We start from the raw sequence: 26,691 nt of genomic DNA, 5'->3' as shown, positions 1-26,691 counted from the left end.
TCAGCATATAAATGGATGACAGGAGAAACAATGGCGCGGGGGGGGGGGGGGGCACATGCCAGTTTGAATTCCAAACGTACGGAGAAAACTGCTGAACGTTTCGAGTCATAGGTAAAATTATTAATGTGCCAGTGTCAAAATTAAGCAATATATAATACGTAATAGAAAATAAAGTATAGTTTGAAGAGAATAAAGTGCTCACCATTTACTTTATAAGTAGGACAGATAATAAATATGAGAGAGAAATCATTTAAAGGTAAAAGATCACATTTATCCTCTAAAGTTCAAATTTAAAATTTAAAGGATCCAAATTCGAAAATAAAAAGGGGTAAACTTTAAAAAAACTTATCGTTTACACAATAGTGCATTCAAATTCCAAAATACAATCTGAAACACATTTTTTACTAAAGAATTTTCTAAACGCACCATCATAATGTTAATTATATATTTTATGAATAAATATATTAATACATTCTTACTTGGTCATAATCTTCTTTCTTCAGACTATTTTCTTATATTCTTGAAAAAAATAATTTTTCTTATTTTTTTATCAATTGTCTTTCCATTCAAGCAACATAAAAAAAGAAGGATTTTATGGTGCTTTTTATTATTGTGCCTAAATTGCTTAAGTTACTTTTATAAATAAAAGATAAAATATATAAAATAAAAGTGAAACATTTAAAGTCTATTAAATATTATTCCTTTACTTTTTATATCACTCTTTTTTCCTCTCATTCTCTTTCCTTATGTTTCCTTTCCTCACACTTTCTAAGCTACTATTTATGAGTTTTTATATTAGTTTCTCCTCACATTTTCCTTTCTTATATTTTCTTTCCTCACGCTTTCTATTTTATATTTGATCTTAAATTTACACTGGACCTAAATCAAGATTTTTTGACTTTGATTTTAAATTTGCTTTGGAACTGAATCAAAATTCGTGTCAGATTTCCTTTAACCACCTTGATATTTTCAATACCTAGCGTTAATAATTATGGTTGCAGTCTCTTCGATGCTCGTGCGAGACCCACGTACGAGGTAGCGGTTATCGTGGGCGTAAAGGATTATGTGTATATGGCACGAAACCTGACCTATACGCTAAGGCATTTAGAGAACTTGCAGTTTAAATATCTTCCCTCACGAACCTTCTTTAGTTTTGGCTGCTACTCCTTCCACACGCACGGATACCCCTCTGTAATTTATTCCCCTTCCAACAATACCCATACATAAGCTGAAGACGGGTGCTACATCCGCCAAAGGCAAAATGGACAAGAATGCCGGAAACGAGAGAAGGAAAGGGAAAGGTGTCCCCTCACGCGGCGGTCCACTGAGTCTTTTGCCTCCGAAAATATGGGTTATGATTGCCGCAAGGGTTGGATCGGCCTCGATCCGGGAGCTGTTTAACATGCAGGCTACGTGCAATGTTTTTTGGGATGCAGCCCGTTCAACTGCGGTGTACAAGGTGGCTTCTATGGCGGAACTACCCATAGCTTTTGGTGACTACTATGATGAGCGGCCTGAGTGGGGGTTCCTCTACAGATGCGAGGACGCAAAAAATCCGGCTGCTATATTCCACACAGGGATGACGGAATTCTTCTGGATTGGTCGCCAAGTCGGAGGGATGAACACCCTGGTTCAGGCCGCCAATGCGGGCAATATACACGCGTGCTACTTCTCTGCGATGCTGATACTTACGCCTGGTGTTGGCCACGACGAGCATATCGCCGATGGTCTTGAGATGTATGCCAATGTACGGGCTACTGGGAAAATTAATGCATGCAGAGAACTGTTTGGGCAGGTGTTCGCGAATCCGTTTGTTGGGTTGCACCCATTGGATCCAAGGAAGCCCGTCCTCTGCAAGTCAAGCATGTGCCCGACGTGGGACCATGGGTGCCGCCAATGCTCCGTCGAGTGTATCGTGCATCCACTGCCCGGCCGAGTCCGAGGTGTTGAATTTTTTTAATCTGTTTAAGTTCAAATGATGCTTCGTTGTAACCATTTTGTTGTTGTTGATTTGAGCCGATGGTATGCGAGTTCACTCAAAGTATGTTTGAGGTTGTCGGTTTTCTCCATACTGATAAGGAATGTAATTTTATTAGCCAAGACGTTACTAAATAAAAAAAATACTTAGTGTGTCCAAAAAAAATAATGATAAATAATTTTATCCTTTTAATCATGTGTTATTTATTATATTATAAATCATAAATTAAAAAAAATTGTAATAAATAATGGTTAATTGATAACTACTAATATGATATAGTTTATAGCAATAGCAAAGTTAAGATTATTTTACAGATTTTTAATTTTTTTTAAATTATACTACAAAAAATATTTTATTTTATGCAAAACAATTAAAAAAAATGGCTTAAAAAATGTTAGGAGTATTATAAAAATTTGTAATGTTCTAATGACTTAGGTAAATACATGTATGTACTCAAATTTTAAATAAAATACTCTACATAGTCAATAATAGTCAATAATAATTTAGAAATGAAAGAAAATATTTTATTCCATACAAAACAATTAAAAAATATATTTTATTCTATACAAAACAACTTAAAAAAATGACCAAAAGGATGTTATAAGTACTATAAAAGTTTGTAATATTCTAGTGATTTAGGTAAATACATGATAAAAATATTTTTTCTTTAATTTCTAAATTATTAGTGACTATGTAGAGTATTTCTCTAATGTCCTAAATCATTAGGACATTACAAATTTTTATAGTACTTCTAACGTCTTTTAAGCTATTTTTAAATTATTTTGCATAGAATAAATTATTTTTTTGTACTATAATTTTAATAAATTTATTACAAAATAAATTTATACATGAAGCATTATATCCACTTTTGTTCAGAATTTACGCATGATTATCCCCATATTAAATATATTTTTATTGTGTTTCTGTTTTTTGTACGTGGATGGATCCTAGTTTGAATTGGCGGAATATGGTTTAGGGTTTCTCCCTCTCCTGGATGCTAATAAGTGGAAAAGTAATTTCAAGAACTCCAACAGAGTAGCAGAGGTGAACTGGCAAGCGAACCCCACATTCAGGAGTAAGCGTGTACTTCACGCCGAAGTAGGTTCAAAGGCAGGGGTGCAGGGATACGACGGTCAGGACTAGGGGTGTACTTGCACCCACTTAAATAGAAAGAAAAAGGGTTTGATCTGTCGATCAATAATTTCAAGTTGAAGCAAATTAAAAAATTATCATTTAAATCGATAATTTAATTTAAATTGATCATTTACGGTTTTTTATCGATTTTTTTGGGTGTACGTATGTATCCTACGTCGGGCAGTGCTTAGAACGCCATGTTAAGTATACACAATACTATAAGACACCCAAAACAAAATGTTCCCCGACTAAATTACGAAGCAGTGAGCTGAACAATATTACTGGCAACAACTGTATTATTGAAATCTTAAGTGGCGTGCTTTAGGACCATGCCGATAAGCCTACATGTTAGTTACACACTGAACCGTCGGCATCGACGGCCGTTGGTTCGGGATGGTTATGGGCATGTGATGATAGGTTCGGTACATCCCCACCACGGTGGCGCTTGTTTATAAGCTTCCTCTCCAGAGTTGCGACCCTCCGTCCCAAAGCACGCCACTTGGCAGTCTCTTCTTCTTCCCGTTTACGACGTCCGGCGACCAACCTCGCCAGATCAGATGCCTTCCTTTCCAAGGCCAGTACCGTGGACTTCATATCGTGTATCTCATCTAACGCCGGCGGGTCCGTGCCCCATTGTGGCTTGTCTTCATCCCCCGAATCTAGTAGCTCCTTCTTCAGATCCATATCGGCAGCCGCCTTGCCCCGACTCGTCGAGCACAGAAATCGATGGTATGCGCGAATTTTCTCCTCGAGGATGGCCTCTCTCCTAACCAACCCTGCCTCGACCATGGAACATTCTGCACGGTTCTCCTCCGTGTGGACGAGGCTCATCAATCCCCCGATCGACAGTCCCTGCAGTACGGCGAGACTCAGCTGCGCCTTCGGTCTCGGCATGGAGTCCTGCAGTCTTACACTGTCAAGATGCAATCTCACCTGCACCCGCAGACGTAAAGGTCGAGCGGTGGCTAAAGAAGGCAGGAATTATATTTATTGATGCGCATCGGGAGTCAGCGAGACATGCGGCACACGTTTGGCCCGAAATCATTACGTTTCCCTAAGTGGGGATAACCGGTTCGAGTTAACAGTTAATTAATTGAAAATTTAATTTTGCGTAGGTGTGTTGGAGTACGGGTCCGCTTGAGAAGCTTCAAAAATAAATTCTTTTTTTCTTGACTTACGTGAAGTAATAATATTAATGTCCGTTACAGTTTTTAAAAATAAAAATTGTGGTTTTCTAGTGTGCTATTCATGAGTTTTGGATCAGTTTAAAAAAATGCATTCTCTCATCATTATTTTACTTTCCATCAAATTTTCATAAAATAGAGTTCGTTTTAGCATTACAAATTAGAACATCAAATTATCTATTTACAAGCTACTTTTAATAATCATTTATTGTTCAATCTAATTTTCCAGAAAGATAATAATTCAGATATTTACACAAACTAGCCCAGATTTAAATTCTCTAAATTTTCGATTTGGAAAATAAAGTTGTTAGGCAAATTAGGCGATGGACACGCGTCCACCCTGGGGTATCACTCAGGAGCATATAATAATTACCAGGCCTTGGGTTCCCGATGTGGCTGTGTGGGGTCCCCTAGGTAGAATTGCAGGGCAGCTCAAGAGGTATTGGGATACTGGTTGCTACACCTTGGATATGCTGCGTGCTCGAGTATATCCCTATACAAACCTAGTTGAATAACCCTCGCTCTCTGTCTGGTCCCATCAATGCCCATTGGGACTTAGGAAGATGACATGGCGTCGTGAAACGGAAAGTTTTTCGACCAACGGATGGAGCATCCATTACGATATGAAATATGGATCCGGGGGGGTTGAAATATTTTTATTTTATATGTATAGTCCATGATTTATTTAAAGAAAGGGGTACTATTAAAAGTCTTAGCAGACTAACAAAAATGCAACACTCGTGTTACCAACATAGAAAGCAACCAGCGTGGTCGTGTACTGGCCATTGACCAGCAGAAAATAATGGAAAATATCATAACAAGCTAAGACATGGACAAGTATGATCACCTTTAACCTCGGTTCTCTTACTAGCTGAACTAGTCGCAGTTGGCGTCGCCATTAGCCGCCTGCTCATTGTCATTGCCACGCCTTTCGATGAGGATCGTAAGCTTCTCCTCCAAAGTAACCACCCTTCCTAGCACTTCCTGCCACTTGGCGAGCTGATGATTTTCCTGTTGACGGAGGTTGTTGATATCTGCCTTCAGCTCAGCTGCCTTGGCTTCCATTCGCCAAGTCGTGGCGTCCTTCTTCTCCCTTGCTAGGGTAAGCAACATATGCTTCCCCTGAATTTCTCTCTCTGCTTCCGCCAACTCCAACTCCGTCGCCCTCAGCTTCATGTCAGTCGTCAAATGCGCAGTCCGGCGGTGCTCAGCCGTTTAAGGTACTCCTGGATTTTGGCCTTCAGATCATCTTCCCGCCTTGCCAGTACCTCCTCAACCAGATCACAATCTGCACACTTTCCCTCCGGACGGATGATGTCAATCAGGGCCGCGACCGGTAGGTCTGCTAGGCCATCCTGGCACCTCTGGTTGGTTGGTTCGGTGACAGAGTCTTCGAACATTGTCAGTTCACCTGGCGTGAGTTCTGGACTGGTGTTTATGTTAGGGCAAGCGTGTGTCAAGTATCGTGATATGGGAAACTGACAGGCTACGATGGATTTATAACGAGGAGCGTCTGCTCAACCGAAGCGCGTGGGAGACATTTCAGCATCTAACCGGGACAAATGCATCAACGGACAACGGTTATCTATATTGGCTATGATTTCAAAAATTAACATAACCTATTGTTGAGATGTGGACTTTTACTTACGTAACGTGCTTCTCCATTCTTATAGACATTAAATTTAACCCCATTCAGTCAGGTAATTATGGAATAAGTTGCTGTACTAACTAATGAAACATGAAATTGAAACTGATCGTCGAACTTGAATAGGGGGTGAATAGAAAACTGAGGGCCATCGCATGGCTGATAGTCACAATTGTAAGTTTTCATGCGTGATTTAATTTGATTTTTTTGAGTGATGGGAATAAAAACATTGACATCCGAGGAGAAGGTGCTTAAAAAAGAACAAAAAAAGGAAAACATCCCTATCGTCTGCCAGAAACCAACATAAAAAAACCCGACACTGAACGATGTAATGCATGAGGTCGTGGACGGATTTTCTGCCTAAGTCTAAGCCGTAAGCTGAGAGCATTAACGCCCATGGCAACAGAGTAGTACAGAAGCAACGAAACAACATAAATAATAAGTAGGAGCATCCAAGCGAGGACGGAAATGGAATAACGAACGGTGTCATGGGCTCAACGCACCAGGAAGACTAGCCCCGGCACCGTCGTCGCCTGATTGTGTCAGGTCAACACCTGATTCATAAAGCAGTTCCTCATCCCTCTCCTCCAGCTCCCTCACACTCACTCCCAGAGTAGCCCACTTTACAAACTCAGATTGTTGTCGTTCACGAAGGTCTTTGACCCTCGCCTTCATGTATTTTACCTGCTATTCCAGCACCCTGATTAGGTGATTGTTAGTGTCTCTCGCGAACCACAACAGAATTTCCACCTCCTGACATGCGTGCTCGCACTCCCTCACCTCGGAATCCTTCGCCTTTAGCCGGGCTTCGGCAGCTGACTATGTCAGCTTGGCCGCCTTCACTCGCTGGCCAAAATCGAGGATCTTTTCTCTAAGGCGTCTCTCCCTCTCGGCCAATGCGGCCTCGCGCATCTCCCACTCCGTTGTTTTCACGTCCGCGCGGAGATGGTTGAGAATCTCGTCAGTAGACTGTCCGGTGAGGCCAGCGCCAACAAAGGGCTTGCTTGGACCCGATCCAGATCCATGCGACATTATTATTTATGTAGGTGTCTCAGTGTTGTTTTTATTTTATCCCAGAGCTATTCCACATATGCAGTGATGAGCACCGAAGTTGGGTATTTATTATTAAACTTATGCGCCTCTATTAATAAGGGAGACTTCCTAAGCACGTTTTCTGGCATCAGACCAACTCCAATGGTAGTAAACGGAAGGCTCTGTTATGACACACGGGGGAGAAAAAAACCATTGGAATGATTAGTGGGTAGAGTCCCTTTGCTAGAACCGAGGCCAATAATCCCTCTAAAGAGGGGACTTTCGATAGGCAATAATCCTTTGCGGTGTGTGGCAAGTTATCGAAAAAATTTTAAAAATATATATATTTTACTTTACATTACATATATGTTTAGTAATTTTGTAATGCTAGGTATGATAGTATGTTAAATAATTAAATTATATTTAATTAAATAATTATATTAAATAATTAAACTATGATTAATTTACTAATAATTTTAGTAATTGGTTATATTAGATAATTATATCTTTATTTAATAAGTAATTCATAGTTAGTAAATATATTATTTATTTATATTAGTTGTTTAAGTTATAACTAATATAAATAATAATAAAAATTCAATGTGTTTGGTAGACTGGTTGAGCCACAGATAGCGGAAAATATGATGTCTGAGTTTTTTCTCGCCGTAACGGTGTGTTTGGATATAACATGGTAAACGGAAAAAAAATGAAAGAGAAAAAAAGAGGAGAAAAGGAATCCGTGAACGCCAACGTTGAAAAAAAATTTACCAGCACTATGAATAATATATTAAAACAATAAAAATGAAAATCTGCCAAAAAACAGTATAGAAGCCGCTGAACAGACCAGGTGGTGAAGTCTGGCGCCACTAAATAAATGGTTAAAAATGAACCAGAGATGATGATTCTATATGGACGGAGCCTCCAAGCATCGAACCCCTTGTGGGCGACGGTCGAGACCGGTTGGATCTCCACTTAAACTACTCCCACGTGACATCTGGGTGAGGATTGCGACGGAGGTCGCAAACAACTCTATACAAGACTTTCTCAACTTGGAGTCAACTTGCAAGGTTTTTTTTTTACGCTGGGCGGTCGGCCATGGTATACAAGCATGCCATGGTGTGGAACATGCCGTGGGTTTTCTTTCTAAGGTACCCGGACCAGGCGGAGAGACGGTTTATAGATTGGTGCATCGATGCAGGAAATCCTAGCGCAATTCTCAGGGACGGGCTGCACGAGTATTTCTTCATGGCCAGACGTAACGCTGGAATGGATCTACTTACTAGGGCTGTAGCGCAGGGCAGCGTGGAGGCCAGCTACGTATATTCCACACTGCTACTGTGTAACCACCATGGCGGCTACAACGTGAGACGCGTTGTCAATATGTTTGAAGTTATCCTTACATCTGGGAATGTCCACATGTGTAGGGAGATCTTCACGGACATCCTTGCAGAGAGTTGGGTTGGCGTCACACCTCCGGACCCTGGGCAACCCGTGACCTGTCGATCCCCCATGTGCTCTACACGTGGCATCGTGGGTGATTCTCACGACGTCTCGGACGTATCGTGTGTCCGGTGCCTGGCCGATCACGAGGTCTACGAGTTCCTGGGTATGTTTCGGCGATGTTGAACAGCGGTAGGGGACTCTTTTGGTTGCGTATCGGGTATTGCATGCGTGGATGACTTTTTTGTGGTGTGGCCAGCAAGTTCCGGGTGCACTAAATATATGAGTTCGACGAATTTCTTGTTATTTTTTTCTTTTTTTTTGGTTTCTATATTTTTTTTCCATGGTTTTATTTTCTCTTTCTTATTGTAGTATGACTCTCTTCTGTGAGCATGAATGCAGCAGGTAAAAAACAAAAAAAGTGTGATTTAATTAAAAGGAGCAACGTAATTTATTTCCCGGTGTCGTAATTTAAATGTACCTTGCGTCATTCCATCCGTTTTAATGTGCTTTCCCGTCGATGCGGAATCCGTTCAAAATTGTTGCAAAACTTAATGCTAACCAGGACGTTCTCGATGATTCATTTCTTCCATAAACGCATGTCAAAATAGTACATTGGGGCATATGCACTCTAAAGTGAGAGCATCAACACAGCAAGTAAAAGACCAAACACCAAATACGTAGACACAAATAAATAGCGAAGTTCCTTGAGGTGATGAAGGATAACGGACACGGACAGAGAGTTCGCGGGCATGCATGCCAAGTTAAACACCTCCCGCCACCTCTTCGGCTTTGATGAACATTCTGTTCTGGGTGTCTCCCTCTGCCGACTGCGTGGGATCATAGGCTCCTTCGCCGCTTCCGGCATTTATTCCGCTCTGCCATACTCGCGACCCTCACCCGCATTGCATCCAACTTTGCACAAAGAAGTTGCTCCTGGTTACGAAGGTCTTCAACCTTCGCCATGAGGTCCCTTCCCTGCTTCTCCAGCTGCTGCATGCCATTGGCGAAGTCGCTGACCTGATCACACAGAAACACGTGTATCCCACGCATGGCCTGCTCGGCCTCCTCGACTTGTAACCCCTTCGCCTTCAGCTTGACCTCGACGGTCAGATACGCCTTCTTCGACTCGCTTAGTAGTTCACGAAGTGTCTTAACTTTGTCCTTGAGAATCTCTTCCTTTTTAACCATGGCAGCCTCAAACACTGTCCAATCCCTATTTTTCTTGTCCCCGCGCAAGAGGCTGAACATCTCGCTGATCGACAGTTCCGTGAGGTCGTCCGCACCATGGACTTTGGTTGGTTCCGCTCCAGAATCCTGAGACATTGATATGTTTTTGTTTGTTTTTTACTTTTGCAAACCAGAAGTATCCTTGCTGCCGACAACAATGTTGTGTCCAAATGCGAGGGGCGTATATAATAGACCAGTCGCACTATCTGGTCGATACTTCGACAGCACGCCTCGGCCCAGAATGGCTAAATTAAATCCGTTTGGTAGAAAAATAGTAAATACATTGTATATTATTATTATTATTATTATTTAATATCGAAATAACAAGATAAAAAAAACTCTCCATAAATGACGGATAGAAAAAATAAACAAAAAAAACTTTCTACCGTGAGAAATAAAATGAAGTGGGATGCAAAATTCTCTTGCAATGCATTCCTTCTACAAGTTACAAGAACCATACGAGTTGACAACAAGTAAGAAAAAATTGCCGTCACTCATACGAGTACCCTGATGTCATCTGCTCGCGATGAGACATGACAGAAGAAGTCATTTTTTATTCTGCACGAGGATAATTTATCATTGGGTGAGAACACAGTTTTTTGTTTCTTTCTTTTTTCCCCTGGCGTGACACCCCATATATATCCCACTGGTGTAGACCACAGTGTTTACTATGGCGAGGTGATAAACCCCAATTTTGTGGTTTATCTTGTGCTTAATTTGGGAGGTTTTTGTCAATATTTCTCGCACTTATTCACAAGAAATGCATGGCTTTGTGTTCACTTCCTAATATTGCTCCATGATAGAAAACATGCTTATTTTGCCTTAGAATTGCTATGTTTTGATCATCTTTATTGCCATTTGATGCCATGACGTATTTGTTGAGTGATTTCAGAATTAATAGGGTAAGAATGGCCTAGAAGAGAGAAAGAAAGCATGCACATGAGGAAGGAACATGAAGATTTGGATTTTGGGAACTGCAGCACCGACGCGCACGCACACATCACGCGCACGCGTGGATGAGGATAGCTGGAAGCGGCACGCAAGGATGGACGCATCCGCGCAGGCCAGAGAATTCCAACCGACGCGCACGCGCACTTGGCGCGCACGCGTGGATCACAAAAGCAATCGACGCGCACGCACGTGCGGGAAGCTGCACGTGACCTCATTAAAGAAAATCGTGCTTGGCGATTTCTGAGGCTCATTAGGCCCAATTTCAAGCTGTTTCTGCATGGAAAAAAACCCAAGGATGCTAGGGAGAAGGGGGATCAATCATTTTACACTAAGACACATTTTCTAGTTTTTTGGGTTCTTTGTTCTTCTAGAGAGAGAAACCCTTGTTCTTCTCTAGATCTAGCTTTAATTTGATCTTTCCTTGTTGAACTCTGAATTGGATCTTGTTAATTACTAGTTTTGATTATTTAATTTGAATTCCTTAGTATAATTTTGCTTAGATCTTGTGTTAGTTTATGGATTCTTGTCAATTGTCACTTTATACCCATTGCATGAATGTTGTGAATCTTGACTTCTTGATGTTACATTGATGATTCCTATGATTAATTGTGTTGTTTGAGTGATTGTAAGTTGATATTTGTTAGTGGGTATTTGTTAATTTCAATCTAATTACAATTTGAACATGCCTTTTGTTAATGCTTACCACGTGTTTGATGAATTGTTTACCTTGATTATGGAGTAGTTCTTTTTACTCTTGGCTTAGGCCAAGAGAATTGGGTGAACTTGAGTCATTGGGTCTAATAGATTTGATGATTTGAGAACCTTTAGTGGTCAATTTGATAGCCAGTGACACTAGCCTACTACTAGGTTAATTAGTAGTAAGGTTAGACCTTATGGGTTGATGTTGACCAAACCATTTAACTTACTTCAAGTATAGAGGTAGATTTAATGAGTTTGGCTCCTTATAATTGTCAAGATATGGTTATTAGACAAGGATAGTGACCCCAATTCCCATGTCTAACCAAGAGTTGTTTTTATCATTCTTATTTGGAAAACCAAAAATCTTTATTACCTTGCCTTAGTTATAGTTATTGTTTAGTTGAGAGTAGAATTAAATTGAATGTTGTCTTCTTAGTTTGAAATTGCTCACATCTTGCTTAGTTATTTGAATTAGTTCTTTGTACTTTAGATTACTTGTTTGCTAAGATTCCTAGTTTACTTTCTTGCTCATGACTTACAACCCCGGATTTCTAACCAATGTTGAAGCACATGTTTGCCCATTCCTTGTGAGACGACCCGAGATTTGAATACTTCGGTTACTTAATTGGGATTGAACTTGTGACAACCAATTCCTTTCTAAATTTGATCCTCGAGGATTGTTGTTGGTAGAGCTATACTTGCAACGCAACTTCATTGAGAAATTCTTTTCCACATAGTCCACGGGTGTCCGATCAAATTTTTGGCGCCATTGCCGGGGAATGGTTGCAACATATGCCTTGATATTGGTTATGTGAATATGTGAATATTGTAGATAGTTTGTTTGCTTTCAATACTTAGCTATAGTTTAGCTTCTTTTATTTTTGTGCTATGACTCTCAAGTTTGATGACTCGGTCTCAACCGAATTCTAGCTTAGCCGATTTTGATCCCGAGATTGAAAGAACTTTGTTACATACTCGGCAAGCTAGACGGCGGTTGGATTATACGGCTAGTACTTCGGCCTCTCTTGAGGGACATACCGAATCACTAGACGGTACCGAGAATGATTTGGAGTCTGCTACTTCCTATTCTTCTGTTGGCACTACTAATACATCTTCGCATCCTACAGGTGAACCATACATGGCAGAGCCACGCCGGATCACTTTACATGAGCAAGGAGCTCCGAATATTGTACTTCAACCATTGCAAGCAAGGTATCCTAACCTTGATCCAAACTTTGAATTGAAGAGTAGCTTGATAAATCTACTACCTAAGTATCATGGGTTGCCGGGTCAAGACCCCATCCAACATCTAAAGGATTTTCAAGTTGCTTATTCTACAGCTTGAAGGCATGGAGCCAATGAGGTGGCTATCATACTTTTGCCTTTCCTTTCTCTCTTAAAGTGCAAGCAAAGACATGGTTTTATTCGCTACCGGATGAGATTGCTACCAATTGGGATTTCTTGAGAAGAGAGTTTCTAGATAAATTCTTCCCACCGGAGAAGACCGACTACATCCGGAAGGAGATTTCAGGTATAATGCAAAGAGACCAAGAGAGTTTGTACGAGTATTGGTCTCAGTTCAAGAGGCTATTAGAATCTTGTCCACACCATGGAATGAACACTCACTTGCTCATTAGCTACTTCACCGGAGGTCTTTGTGTGAAAGATAGAAGATTTCTTACCGCTTCTAGCGGTGGTTCCCTTTCGAAAAACAAGACGGAGGGAGAAGCTTGGAGTTTGATAAAAGATGTTGCCGAAGCTACACAACATAAAAGGGTGAGAAGTAATCCTCTCAAGGGTGTGGTAGAACCGTCCCCTTCCGAATCAAGCCTAACCAAAGCACTTGGGGATATGACCAACATCCTCACGCAAATACAGAAAGATCAAAAGGAATTTTACTCCATCCAAGCCGTCCAAGCTCCACCTCTAGTTGCTCAACTCGAAGGCCCTCCAAGAATTTGTGGTTTGTGCTCTAGCACCACACATTACACCGATCAATACCATCAAATTCAAGAGGAACATACCCTTGTAGTGGCTAATGTGAATTACAACAATCGTCCACCCTATCCTTCTCAAGGCCAAAACCACTACCCTCATGGTAGTAATCAACATCAAGGGTGGAGGGATAATGCACAAGGGAGCAATCAAAATCAAAGATGGAACAACTCTTCGTCTTATTACAATAACAACCAATCTTTATTTCAATACCACAACAACAACAATAACTACCAAGCCAACCAAAATCACCACAACCAAAACCAAAACAACTACACCAAGTACCAAGCACCACACCATAGACAACAATCTAACCAAACCTCTCCGTCTCCCACCAATCAAGTTGACGAGCTTAGAGCCGCTGTGGATAAACGGGATGAAGGCTATAAAGCTCAATTCGAGGCCATGAGTGCTCAATTGGCCAATCTTACCAACATGATTTCGAAGATGTCCATGTCCCTCTCCAACAACACCAACCAACCCTCAAGTTCTTCTAACCTTCCATCCCAACCCCAACCAAACCCAAAGGGCGGTCTCAATGCCATCACCCTACAGTCGGGAACCACATTGGAGGAGATACCTCCAAGGGTCTTGGAGGACATTCATGAGAAAAAAGTGATTGTTGAAGCTCCACATAAAAAAGGGGAGGTAGACAAAAGGCATGAGGAAGAAGGAGTGAACCTCAAGGAACCCAAGAGGAAAGCTCTAGTGGATGAGTCCATCCCTATTCCATTCCCTTCCATGGTGAAGAAAGCAAAGAAGACACCGGAATTTGATTTGAACATGCTTCAAGTGTTCGAGAAGGTTGAGGTAACCATACCACTTCTTGATGCTATTCAACAAATTCCAAAGTATGCAAAATTCTTGAAAGACTTATGCACACACAAGGATAGGATAGGAGAATTGGAGACATTATCCTTGGGTAGTTCAATTTCTTCCTTGATGAAACCTATTCCAAAGAAATGTGGTGACCCTAGGCCTTGTTTGGTGTCTTGTTGTATTGGTGGACGCACTTTTCATGATTGTATGTGTGATCTTGGAGCTTGTGTAAGCATCATGCCGCTTTCTACCTTTGTGCAGTTGAATTTAGCTCCATTAAAGAAGTCGGCGGCGAGGTTTGCCTTGGCCGATAAAAGTGTGATCACGGTAACAGGAATAGCCAAAAATGTACTTGTGGCGATCAAGGATTTGATCTTTCTAGTTGAATTTTACATCCTTGAAATGCCTCCAACAGAAAATAGAAGCTCATCCTCCGTTCTACTTGGTAGACCCTTCCTTAAGACCTCTAAATTCAAGTTAGATGCCTTCACCGGCACATATTCCTTTGAGGTTGGAGACAAGACTATCAAGTTCAATTTAGAAGAAGCCATGAAGCATCCTCCCGAAGAGTATTCCATTCTCCGATGTGATGTAATTGATGAAGTGGTAGCGAAAGTGCAAGAAGACGACCATAACAAGTTGTGCTACCACATTGTTGAAGAGACGGATGACCAAGAGGGTGAACATGAGAAAGTTGTTGAGAATGAACTCCGTGAGCTTGACAAAAAGGAACCTCAGCTTGAGGCAAAGAGTGAATTGAAGAGCTTGATTCTCAACAACTTTCTCATTTGAAGTATGCTTTCTTAGAGGACAACCAAAAGTTTCCGGTCATTATCGCTAGTGAGCTTTCTAGTGAAGAAGAAGAAAAGCTCCTAGGTGTTCTCAGAAAGTACAAGAAGGCAATTGGTTGGAGCTTAGACGATATTATGGGATTGACTCTCGCAAGTGCATGCATCGTATATTTATCCAAGAGGGAGCCAGGCCGGTTAGGCAACCACAAAGGAGGCTCAACCCAACCATCCTCGATGTGGTAAAGAAGGAGGTCACTAGGCTACTCGATGCAGGTATCATATACCCGATTTCTGACAGTGAGTGGGTGAGCCCGGTCCAGGTTATTCCCAAGAAGTCAGGCATCACTGCGGTTACAAAGGATGATGGTGAAGTTGTCACCAAGAGAGTACAAAATGCATGGCGAGTGTGCATTGACTATAGAAGGTTGAATGCCGCTACAAGGAAGGACCACTACCCTTTGCCCTTTATCGATCAGATGTTGGACCGTTTGGCGGGTAAATCCCATTACTATTTTCTTGATGGATTCACTGGTTACTTCCAGATTCACATTGCTCCTGAAGATAAGGAAAAGACCACATTCACTTGCCCTTTTGGTACCTTTGCCTAAAAAAGGATGCCATTTGGACTATGTAATGCTCCCGCTACTTTTCAGCGGTGCATGACCAGTATCTTTTCTGATCTAATGGAGAATTGTCTGAAAGTCTTTATGGATGACTTCAGTATTTATGGAACTTCTTTTGATTGTTGCTTGGAGAACTTGGCCAAGGTCTTAACTAGATGTGTTGACACTAACCTTGTCTTGAATTATGAGAAATGTCACTTTATGGTAAGACAAGGTATATTGTTAGGACATGTAGTATCTCATGAAGGAATTTCTGTAGACCCGGCCAAGGTCGATGTTATCACCACTTTATCTCACCCCTCATCTGTGAGGGAGGTCCGCTCGTTTTTAGGACATGCAGGATTCTATAGGCACTTTATGAAAGATTTAAGCAAGATTGCTTTGCCATTGTCGCGCCTACTCCAAAAAGATGTGGACTTTGAGTTTGACAGTGAATGAGTAAAAGCTTTTGAAGAGCTAAGGAGAGCTCTTACCATGGCACCGATTGTGCGAGGCCCCAACTGGACGTTGCCATTTGAGATAATGTGTGGTGCACGAAATTGTGATCATCAACAATGGTGCCAAAAACTTGGTAGCGCTCTCAACGTGAATCACACTTAGTCACAACTCCGCACAAGTAACCAGCAAGTGCACTAGGTCATCCAAGTAATACCTTACGTGAGTAAGGGTCGATCCCACGGAGATTGTTGGTATGAAAAAAGCTATGGTCATCTTGTAAATCTCAGTTAGGCGGATAATAAATGTTAATGAGTTTTCGAATAATAAATAAAGCAGAAAATAAAGATAGAGTTACTCATGTAATTCAATGGTGGGGATTTCAGATAAGTGCGTGGAGGTGCTTATCCCAGTTGGGTCTCTGCTTTCCTACTGTCTTCCTTCAATCCTTCTTATTCCTTTCCATGGCAAGCTGTGTGTAGGGCATCACCGTTATCAATGGCTACATCCCATTATCTCAGTGAAAATGGTCCAAATGCCCTGTCACAGCACGGCTAATCATCTGTCGATTCTCGATCATGCTGGAATAGAATCCCTTGATTCTTTTGCGTTTGTCACACGCCCAACAATCGCGAGTTTGAAGCTCGTCACAGTCATTCAATCCCGGAATCCTACTCGGATTACCACAGACAAGGTTAGACTTTCCGAATTCCCATGAATGCTGCCATCAATTCTAGCTTATACCACAAAGATTCTGATTAAGGAATCCAAGAGATATGCGCCCGGTCTAAGGTAGAACGGAAGTGGTTGTCAGTCACGCATTCATAGGTGAGAATGATGATGAGTGTCACAGATCATCACATTCATCATGTTGAAGTGCAACGAATATCTTATAATAAGAACAAGCGGAATTGAATAGAAAATAGTAGTAATTGCATTGAAACTTGAGGTACAGTAGAGCTCCACACCCTTAATCTATGGTGTGTAGAAACTCCACCGTTGAAAATACATAAGTGATGAAGGTTCAGGCATGGCCGAATGGCCAGCCCCCAAACGTGATCAAAAGATCAAAAAATACAATCAAAGACGTTACAATAAAAGATGTTATGGTCAAAAGACGTTTAATATACTAGTAAAAAGTTCTATTTATACTAAACTAGCTACTAGGGTTTACAGAAGTAAGTAATTGATGCATAAATCCGCTTCTGGGGCCCACTTGGTGTATGTTTGGGCTGAGCTTGATCTTTACACGAGCTGAGGCTTATCTTGGAGTTGAACGCCAAGTTGTAACGTGTTTTTGGCGTTTAACTCTGGTTCGTGATGTGTTTCTGGCGTTTGACTCCAGAATGCAGCATAGAGCTGGCGTTGAGCGCCAGTTTACGTCATCTAATCTCAAATAAAGTATGGACTATTATATATTGCTGGAAAGATCTGGATGTCTAATTTTCAACGACGTTAAGAGCGCGCCATTTGGAGTTTTGTAGCTCCAGAAAATCTATTTCGAGTGCAGGAAGGTCAGAATCCAACAACATCAGCAGTCCTTTGTCAGCCTTTTATCAGAGTTTTGCTCAGGTCCCTCAATTTCATCCATAAATTACCTGAAATCACAGAAAAATACACAAACTCATAGTAAAGTCCAGAAATATGAATTTATCATAAAAACTAATGAAAACATCCCTAAAAGTAGCTAGATCCTACTAAAAACTACCTAAAAACAATGCCAAAAAGCGTATAAATTATTCGCTCATCACAACACCAAACTTAAATTGTTGCTTGTCCCCAAGCAACTGAAAATCAATTAGGATAAAAAGAAGAGAATATACTATAAATCCCAAAATATCAATGAATATTAATTCTAATTAGATGAGCGGGACTTGTAGCTTTTTGCCTCTGAACAGTTTTGGCATCTCACTTTTTCCTTTGAAGTTTAGAATGATTGGCATCTATAGGAACTTAGAATTTCAGATAGTGTTATTGATTCTCCTAGTTAAGTATGTTGATTCTTGAACGCAGCTACTTTTATGAGTCTTGGCCGTGGCCCTAAGCATTTTGTTTTCCAGTATTACCACCGGATACATAAATGCCATAGACACATAGCTGGGTGAACCTTTTCAGATTGTGACTCAGCTTTGCTAAAGTCCCCAATTAGAGGTGTCCAGAGCTCTTAAGCACACTCTTTTTGCTTTGGATCACGACTTTAACCACTCAGTCTCAAGCTTTTCACTTGGACCTGCTTGCCACAAGCACATGGTTAGGGACAGCTTGATTTAGCCGCTTAGGCCTGGATTTTATTTCCTTGGGCCCTCCTATCCATTGATGCTCAAAGCCTTGGATCCTTTTTACCCTTTCCTTTTGGTTTTAAGGGCTATTGGCTTTTTTTGCTTGCTTTTTCTTTTTCTTAATAATTTTTTTCACAAGCTTTGTTCTTCACTACTTTTTCTTGCTTCAAGAATCACTTTCATGATTTTTCAGATTGTCAATAACATTTCTCCTTGTTCATCATTCTTTCAAGAGCCAACAATTTTAACATTCATAAACAATAAGATAAAAAAATATCCACTATTCAAGCATTCATTCAGAAGACAGAAAGTATTGTCACCACATCAATATAATTAAACTAAATTCAAGGATAATTTCAAAATTCATGTACTTCTTGTTCTTTTGAATTAGAAACATTTTTCATTTAAGTGAGGTGAAGGATTCATGGAATTATTTATAGCCTTAAGACATAGTTACTAAATACTAATGATCATGTAATAGAGACACAAATATAGATGACATAATAAGCATAAAAACCGAAAAAAACAGAAAAATAAGAACAAGGAATGAATCCACCTTATTGATGGTGGCGCTTTCTTCTCGAAGAACCAATGATGTCCTTGAGTTCTTCTATGTCTGTTCCTTGCCTTTGTTGCTCCTGCCTCATTGCTCTTTGATCTTCTCTAATTTCATGGAGAATGATGGAGTGCTCTTGATGTTCCACCGTTAATTGATCCATATTGTAACTCAAATCTTTAAGAGAAGTGTTGAGTTGTTCCCAATAGTTGTTGGGAGGAAAGTGCATCCCTTGAGGCATCTCCGGGATTTCTTGGTGATGAGCTTCCTCATGCGTCTCTTGGGTTCCATGAGTGGGCTCTCTTGTTTGCTCCATCCTTTTCTTAGTGATGGGCTTGTCCTCCTCAATGGGGATGTCTCCTTCTATGATGACTCCAGCTGAGTAACATAGATGGCAAATAACATGAGGAAAAGTTAGCCTTGCCAAAGTAGAGGGCTTATCGGCTATTTTGTAGAATTCAAGGGAGATAACTTCATGAATTTCTACTTCTTCTCCAATCATGATGCTATGGATCATGATGGCCCGATCCATAGTAACTTCAGATCGGTTGCTAGTGGGGATGATGGAGCGTTGGATGAACTCCAACCATCCTCTAGCCACAGGCTTGAGGTCCAGTCTTCTTAATTGAACCGGCTTGCCTTTGGAGTCTCTTTTCCATTGAGCTCCTTCAACACATATGTCCCTAAGGACTTGGTCCATTCTTTGATCAAAGTTGACCCTTCTTGTGTAGGGGTGTGCATCTCCTTGCATCATGGGCAAGTTGAAGGCCAACCTCACATTTTTCGGACTAAAATCTAAGTATTTCCCCCGAACCATTGTAAGATAGTTCTTTGGATTCGGGTTCATACTTTGATCATGGTTCCTAGTGATCCATGCATTGGCATAGAATTCTTGAACCATCAAGATTCCGACTTGTTGAATGGGGTTGGTCAGAACTTCCCAACTTCTTCTTTGAATCTCATGTCGGATCTTTGGAAACTCATTTTTCTTGAGCTTGAAAGGGACCTCAGGGATCACCTTCTTCTTGGCCACAACATCATAGAAGTGGTCTTGATGGGCTTTGGAGATGAATCTTTCCATCTCCCATGACTCGGAGGTGGAAGCTTTTGTCTTCCCTTTTCTTTTTCTAGAGGTTTCTCTGGCCTTAGGTGCCATCAATGGTAATGGAAAAATAAAAAGCTTATGATTTTACCACACCAAACTTAAAATACTACTCTCCCTCGAGCAAGAGAAGAAAGAAAAGAAGAAGAAGAAGAGAAAATATGGAGGAGAGTAGGGGAGGTGTATTCTGCCAAGGTGTAGAAGAGGGGGTTATATGGTGTGAAAATTAAGGAGAATGGAGGGGTTTATATAGGGAGAGGAGAGGGAGTAGGTTCGGCCATTTAGGGTGGGTTTGGGTGGGAAAGAAATTTGAATTTTGAAGGTAGGTGGGGTTTATGGGGAAGAGTGGATGGATGTGAGTGGTGAAGGGGGTAATTGGGAAGAGAGATTGAGGTGATTGGCGAAGGGTTTTGGGGAAGAGTGTTTATTGGAAAGAGAGGATGAATGTTGAGAAGAGGGGAGAATATGGTAGGTGGGGATCCTGTGGGATCCACAGATCCTGAGATGATCCTGTGGGGTCCACAGATCCTGAGGTGTCAAGGATTTAAATCCTTGCACCAATTAGGCATGTAAAATTCCTTTGCATGCAATTCTGGCGTTTAAACGCCGAAGTGATGCATGTTCTGGGCTTTCAATGCCAATGTGTAGCATGTTTCTCGCATTAAACGCCAGTTCCATGCTTGTTTCTGGCGTTCAGCGCCAGCTCTCCTCAGGGTGCATTCCTGGCGTTTGAACACCAGGGTGTTGCTTGTTTCTGGTGTTCAATGCCAGATTCATGCTCTGTTTTGGCGTTGAACGCCAGACAGATGCTCCTTACTAGCGTTTAAACGCCAGTAAGTCCTTCCTCCAAGGTGTGATTTTTCTTCTGCTATTTTTGATTCTGTTTTTAATTTTAATATTTTTTTTCATGACTCCACATGATCATGTACCTAATAAAACATAAAAGAATGATAAAATAAAAAATAAAATTAGATAAATAAAAATTGGGTTGCCTCCTAATAAGCGCTTCTTTAATGTCAATAGCTTGACAGTGGGCTCTCATGGAGCCTCACAGGTGATCAGGTCAATGTTGTATAGTCCCAACACCAAACTTAGAATTTGGTTGTGGGGATTCATCACCAAACTTAGAGTTTGACTGTGGGGGCTTGATAAACCACTATTTCATGGTTTATATTGTATTTAATTGAGTGGTTTTATCAAGCTTTTCACCCACTTATTCATAGGATTTGCATGATTTTACAATTCCTTCCTAATTTAGTTCTATGATTGAAAACATGCTTCTTTGGTCTTAATTTAGCTAATCTTAATCCTCTCTTATTACCATTCGATGCCCTGATTTGTGTGTTAAGTGTTTCATGCTTCATAGGGCAGGAATGTCTTAGAGAATGAAGAGGAAGTGTGCAAAGATGGAAGGAATACAAGGAATTGAGGAGATGACCAGCGAAAAGTCACGCGGTCGCATGGCTCACGCGACCGCGCGAAATGGAAGAAATCAGAGTGACGCGGTCGCGTGCCTGATGCGACCGCGCGGATTGAAAGCTGCACGAACGACGCGAACGCGCGGATGACGCGGACGCGTGACGTGCGCGATCTGCAGAATTACAAAAGTCGCTGTCAGAGATTCTGGGCCGCATTTCAACCCAGTTTTCGGCCCAGAAACACAGATTAAAGTCAGGGAACATGCAGAGACTCAACATGCTCTCATAATTCATAATTTTAGTTTTAGATGTAGTTTTTAGAGAGAGAGGTTCTCTCCTCTCTCTTAGGATTAGGATTTCATCTTCTTTAATCACAGGTTCAATATTCCTTTTATATATTTTCCCAATTTAGTTTATGAACTCTTTATGTTTGGATTGATTTTCTTAATTAATGTTATTTGAGGTATTTCAGTTTATGATTGTTTTATTTATATGAATGCTCTTAATTTAATTTAGATATTTTCCCTTTTGGCTTTGGTTAAATAATTGGTGACTCTAGAATTATCAAACTCATTGTTGATTGAAAATTGGAATTCTTCAAGAGTTAATTCGAGATCCAATAACTCCAACTTTTCCCAAGGAAAGACTGGGACTTGAGGATTCGAATTAATTCATCCACTTAACTTATCTTCATAGTTAGAGGTTAACAAAGTGGGAGAAAAATCCAATTCTCATCATAATTGATAAGGATAACTAGGATATGACTTCTAGTTCTTCATACCTTGCCAAGAGATTTTATTATTGTTAATTTATTTTACTTGTCATTTAAATATACCTGTGCCCATTGCCCAAACTCCAAAACCCCAATTTACAAACTCATAACCAATAATAAGAACATACTTCCCTGCAATTCCTTGAGAAGACGACCCGATGTTTAAATACTCGATTATCAATTTTAAAAAGGGGTTTGTTACTTGTGACAACCAAAACGTTTGTATGAAAGGACTTTTGTTGGTTTAGAAGCTATACTTGCAACAGGAATTTATTCTGAATTCTAGACCACGCAAAAGTTCTCTCATCAAAATGGTGCCGTTGCCGGGGAATTGCAAACGTGTGCCTTATTATTGGTTATTGTAAATATTTTTCAAAAAAAAAATCAGTTTTTTTAATTTTTTTATCTTATCTTATCTTTTTCAAAATCTTATCTTATCCTTTTTTTTTCAAAAATCATATCTTTTTCAAAATATTTTCTTTTTGTTAGTTTTTGTTTTTATTTTCTTCTACTACTATAAACTCTCACCCCTTTGGCTATGAGTCTGGTTACAACTATGTTGCAAGAAGAGGAGATTATAATGAGAACAGGCATCAAGGTTGGAACAATCAAAGATGGGAGGAGCCACAAGGATTTAATCAACCCTCATGGCAACAACCACCTCCAATGGACTATCAACAACCGTTCTGTGATGCATATCAAGGCAATGGCTATGGTGAGCACTCTTTTGACTACCAATAAGACCCACCATATGCCTATGAACCCCCTCCTCCTCAATATAATTTTGAACCACCATACTTACAAGCTCCTTTCCACCAAACACCTCCATATGACCCTAATCCATATCCACCATACCAGCCACCTTATGAGCCAAATGAACCATACATAGAACCACCACCTCCATATACACCATCTTCTTATCATTATCAAAATGAACCCTCCTATCCACCCCAAACCTCCATGGAGGAAGTATTTGCCAATTTAAACTCTACTATACAAGCTCTGGTCACCCAAATCGGACCACCGAATACCTTCAACAATCAACCCTCAAGCTCTAGTGCACTTCCTTTTCAACCTTATAATGATCCACCCATTCCATCACCACCCATCCCATCACCACCATCCATGGAAGAGCACCCACATCCATCAATCCAAGAGCAAGATAATCTCAGTTATGCTATTGAAATGGAATAAGAGTCCAGGGATCGTCTCAAGGAAACAATAGATCAATTTCATGCAACCCTTCATCAATTGGAGCAAGCAATAAATCAATTACCTTCTAGACGTTCAGACACTCAAGGAACCCCCATGGCTTCATGTGGAGAATCTAATGAAGAACGTAGCATGAAGGAGACACTAGAAACTCCAGTGGACAGTAAGGATCATAACTTTGTACTGGAACAAGTGGAGGAAGCCATAATTGTTGAAGAGGAAGAAGCGGTTGCAGACTTAGGAGATGCGGAACCTCCATGGGAAAGTCAAGTTATAAAGCCTCCTTCCAAGGCGATTGAAATTGATGCTGAGGAGGGTGTACAACCTCTAAGGCATGTCATGATTGAAGACTTGGAAGAAGTTGGTCAAGAGATGGAGATTCAAGAAGAAGAAGCACAACCTCCCATGCCCTTGAAAAGCAGTGAAGAGGAGATTGAATTGGAAGAAAGCTACCGAGAGGAAGAGGTTGAAATTGAAGAAGCTTGCAAAGAGGTGGTAATTATCAGAGAAGAGCACAAGGGAGTGGAGCTTGCAATTTCATTAAAAATACCTCCCCCTAAGTTGGCATCATCCTTCACAACATTCAAGTGGGTAAAATTCATATCCCTTAGCTTTCTAATTCCACTTGAATATGGGCTACTGGAGACAGATGGTCAACTTAGAGCTCTTTGTGACATGAAGAGTAAGCGGAAGATGGCCAGTGGTAAGAATTGTCCTACAAGGTTCATTATGGTTGGAAGCTTTAAGTTTAAACGCAAAGGTTGGTGTAAAGCTCAACTGAATGGGTCTAGGAAGCTGTTTGGTCGTTGCAGTGAGAATTCAGATCACCTTTCACCCGGTTGGAAAAATGCAGATCGAGACAAAAACGGGTGTAAAAGTAAGGTTTGGGATCCTGGAATCTGTTCTGACATTTGTCACCCCGGGAGCCTAAAAATCTGTTTGATGCTTTTTAAGGGCTTTACATGCTTAGTTTTTGGCCAATAGTGGGCCAAGAAATATTAAATGGTGATGTTGGCGGGGGTTTCCGAGGAATACAAACAACCTCCGGTTTTTTCCAGATTTGGCGAGCATCTGGAATAACTAGTGAATTACAACTTTATTGCACCGCAATTGGTGCATTAGTATTTGCAGTCTTAATGCTTTTTGCTGGTTGGTTTCACCCCGAAGGCTACTGGAAGTACAAACATTGGTGGGGATTCCTGGATCAGTACAAGCATAAACCACCATAACAGGGAGCTCACCAAAGGTCCAACTTAAGGACTTTAACTAAAAGTGCTAGGTGGGAGACAACCTACCATGGTATGATCGTTCTTTTTCAATTTTATTTTGTGTTGTTTATTTTTTTTATTTTATTTTCATTGAACCTGGAAGTTTTCATAGCATCTACATTAACACTGCATATTGCATACTGCATAATTGCATAATAAAAAAAGAAAGGGAAAACACGTACGCGACGCGGCAGCGTCGCTGAGGCGTCCGCATCACTAGTGCATTGGGAAGAAAAGAATTGAACAGAGAGTCACGCGAGAGCGTGGCTAGAGGCGCGCCTTTAGCATAATTTGACCCTACGCGATCGTGTTGCTCACGCGACCGCGCCACCCACGCGGCCGCGTGCCATGAAAATCGACGTCAAAAAGGTGCATGGCCGAAAGTTGTGCTGGAATTGGGCTGGACTCGTGCTAGAAGCCCAAGCCCTCCCACGCAAACGCGTGCCCTACGCGGCCGCGTCGTCTTTCAAAAATGGCCATCCACGCGATCGCGTCACCCACGCGACCGCGCCACCCAGATTTTTGGCAAAATGCAATTTAAACAGAGAGTTGTGCGAATGCAAGGCTGCACTCGCGCCACTAGCACAAATCAAGTGACGCGATCGCGTGACCCACGCGTCCGCGTCGCCTGACCTTATTGCGCACCACGTGGCCGCGTCACCCACGCGACCGCGTCGCCAGCGTCGCACACCTTAACCTAATATGCCAAAATATTTTATCTTTTCTTCCCCAATCCTAATTTTTCCTCCCTCCTTTCTTACTTACTTCTTCTTCCCTTTTTTCCTTTCTCATTCTTCTTATCTTTCATTTTCTTTTACTTAATTGCATACTTTCATTCATTGCATTATTTTCATTGGTGTTGGAATTTTATTTGGGTCATTGTTTTTTCTATATTTTTGTGGATTATTTGACAATTATATAATACTTTTTAAAGGGTTGATTGCATGTTCAATTTAATACTTTCAAATAGCTTATTTACCATGCATGCTATGTGTTTGTGAAAACGCCCGTATGGTATTATGCACTGTTTTTCAGTATCTTTTATCCTACTACTCTGAATGCCTGCTTTTCACGAAACCCTTTTTCATATCATATTCATTATATATAATTATCATTACAAACATGTTGTTAGTTTGAAAGACTTGGTAATCTAACTTGGACATTGAATGCTTGATCTATGCTACTCATGCCTTTGCCAGCATGCCAATAAACATCTTGCATTTAATTGTTATTACATGCACTTGCTATATTTCTATTGATGAACTTTTCACATGTAGTCATGACCATGCGGTAACGTCATTCCTCTTTATTGTGCATTGATTACCACCTTTTCCGCTCTCTTTCTTGCTCTAACCCTTAGCTTTCAAAGTTACTTTCTTTTTCCCTTTTCAGGATGGCCACTAAGAAGGGTACAGAGAAAGCTACTCCCAAACCACCGGCAAGGAAAGGAACAAAGAGAGCACCAGCTGAGGAACAACAACCCCCGTCCACTTGTACATCTTAGCATGCACCGAGGACGGTGCAATCTTTAAGTGTGGGGAGGTCGATACCAATCTCCATGGGTTAGTTACTCTTCTGTCTCAACACCAATGGTTTATTTTCCTTCTTAGTTGTTGCATTTGCATGTTTGTTTGATTTTTTGCATATTTTGCCACTTGGTTGAAGTAATATTTTCATTTTCAAGAAATTTTTATAGTATTTCACTAATTTAAATTGAAAAAATTTGTGCTAAATTTGTTTGAAGTTGTATTTGGAACATGGTTTTTGAGCCAAAAAACACACAACCTGTGAGATTTTGAGCTTAATTGCATGGTTAAATTATTTAACCATAATATTTTATTCTTGTGTGTTTTCTACTCTATAATTGAAATCTTTACTTTGTTCCATTCTATATGTCCGTTATTTAGTATATTTACATGCTTGCATATGATTGAGGCCATTGTTTGATTCTAGCTTACCATTCCCAAATTAGCCTACCTTTACATCACCCTTGTTAGCCCCCTTGAGTCTTTAAATCCCCTCATGTTTTATAACCACATTACTAGCCTTAAGCAGAAAAACAAAATAAAAATTCCAAGTTGAATCCTTGGTTAGCTTAAGAAAGAAATTGTGTAATTGTTTAAGTGTG

General features: G+C 40.6%; 3 protein-coding genes across 3 annotated transcripts; all 3 read left to right on the top strand.

The window, feature by feature from the left end:
- Window positions 1-1,261: 1,261 nt before the first annotated feature.
- Window positions 1,262-1,960, top strand: LOC130939726 (uncharacterized). Its single transcript, XM_057867812.1, has one exon. It carries the CDS (start codon window positions 1,262-1,264, stop codon window positions 1,958-1,960), a length of 699 nt encoding a protein of 232 aa, XP_057723795.1.
- Window positions 1,961-8,068: 6,108 nt separating this feature from the next.
- LOC130939725 (uncharacterized) lies at window positions 8,069-8,599 on the top strand. Its single transcript, XM_057867811.1, has one exon. It carries the CDS (start codon window positions 8,069-8,071, stop codon window positions 8,597-8,599), a length of 531 nt encoding a protein of 176 aa, XP_057723794.1.
- Window positions 8,600-12,829: 4,230 nt separating this feature from the next.
- On the top strand, window positions 12,830-14,899 carry LOC130939724 (uncharacterized). Its single transcript, XM_057867810.1, has one exon. It carries the CDS (start codon window positions 12,830-12,832, stop codon window positions 14,897-14,899), a length of 2,070 nt encoding a protein of 689 aa, XP_057723793.1.
- The last annotated feature ends 11,792 nt before the right edge of the window (window positions 14,900-26,691 follow it).

The sequence above is a fragment of the Arachis stenosperma genome, chromosome 7 (assembly GCF_014773155.1).
Source record: "Arachis stenosperma cultivar V10309 chromosome 7, arast.V10309.gnm1.PFL2, whole genome shotgun sequence".
NCBI lineage: Eukaryota > Viridiplantae > Streptophyta > Magnoliopsida > Fabales > Fabaceae > Arachis > Arachis stenosperma.
Note: the sequence above shows the minus strand (reverse complement) of the source record. Positions and strands in the feature narration are given on the sequence as shown.

Bases quoted from the DNA above. Each gene is read 5' to 3' on its own strand.
- LOC130939726 (XM_057867812.1), top strand. From the start codon at position 1,262: ATGGACAAGAATGCCGGAAACGAGAGAAGGAAAGGGAAAGGTGTCCCC.
- LOC130939725 (XM_057867811.1), top strand. From the start codon at position 8,069: ATGGTATACAAGCATGCCATGGTGTGGAACATGCCGTGGGTTTTCTTT.
- LOC130939724 (XM_057867810.1), top strand. From the start codon at position 12,830: ATGCAAAGAGACCAAGAGAGTTTGTACGAGTATTGGTCTCAGTTCAAG.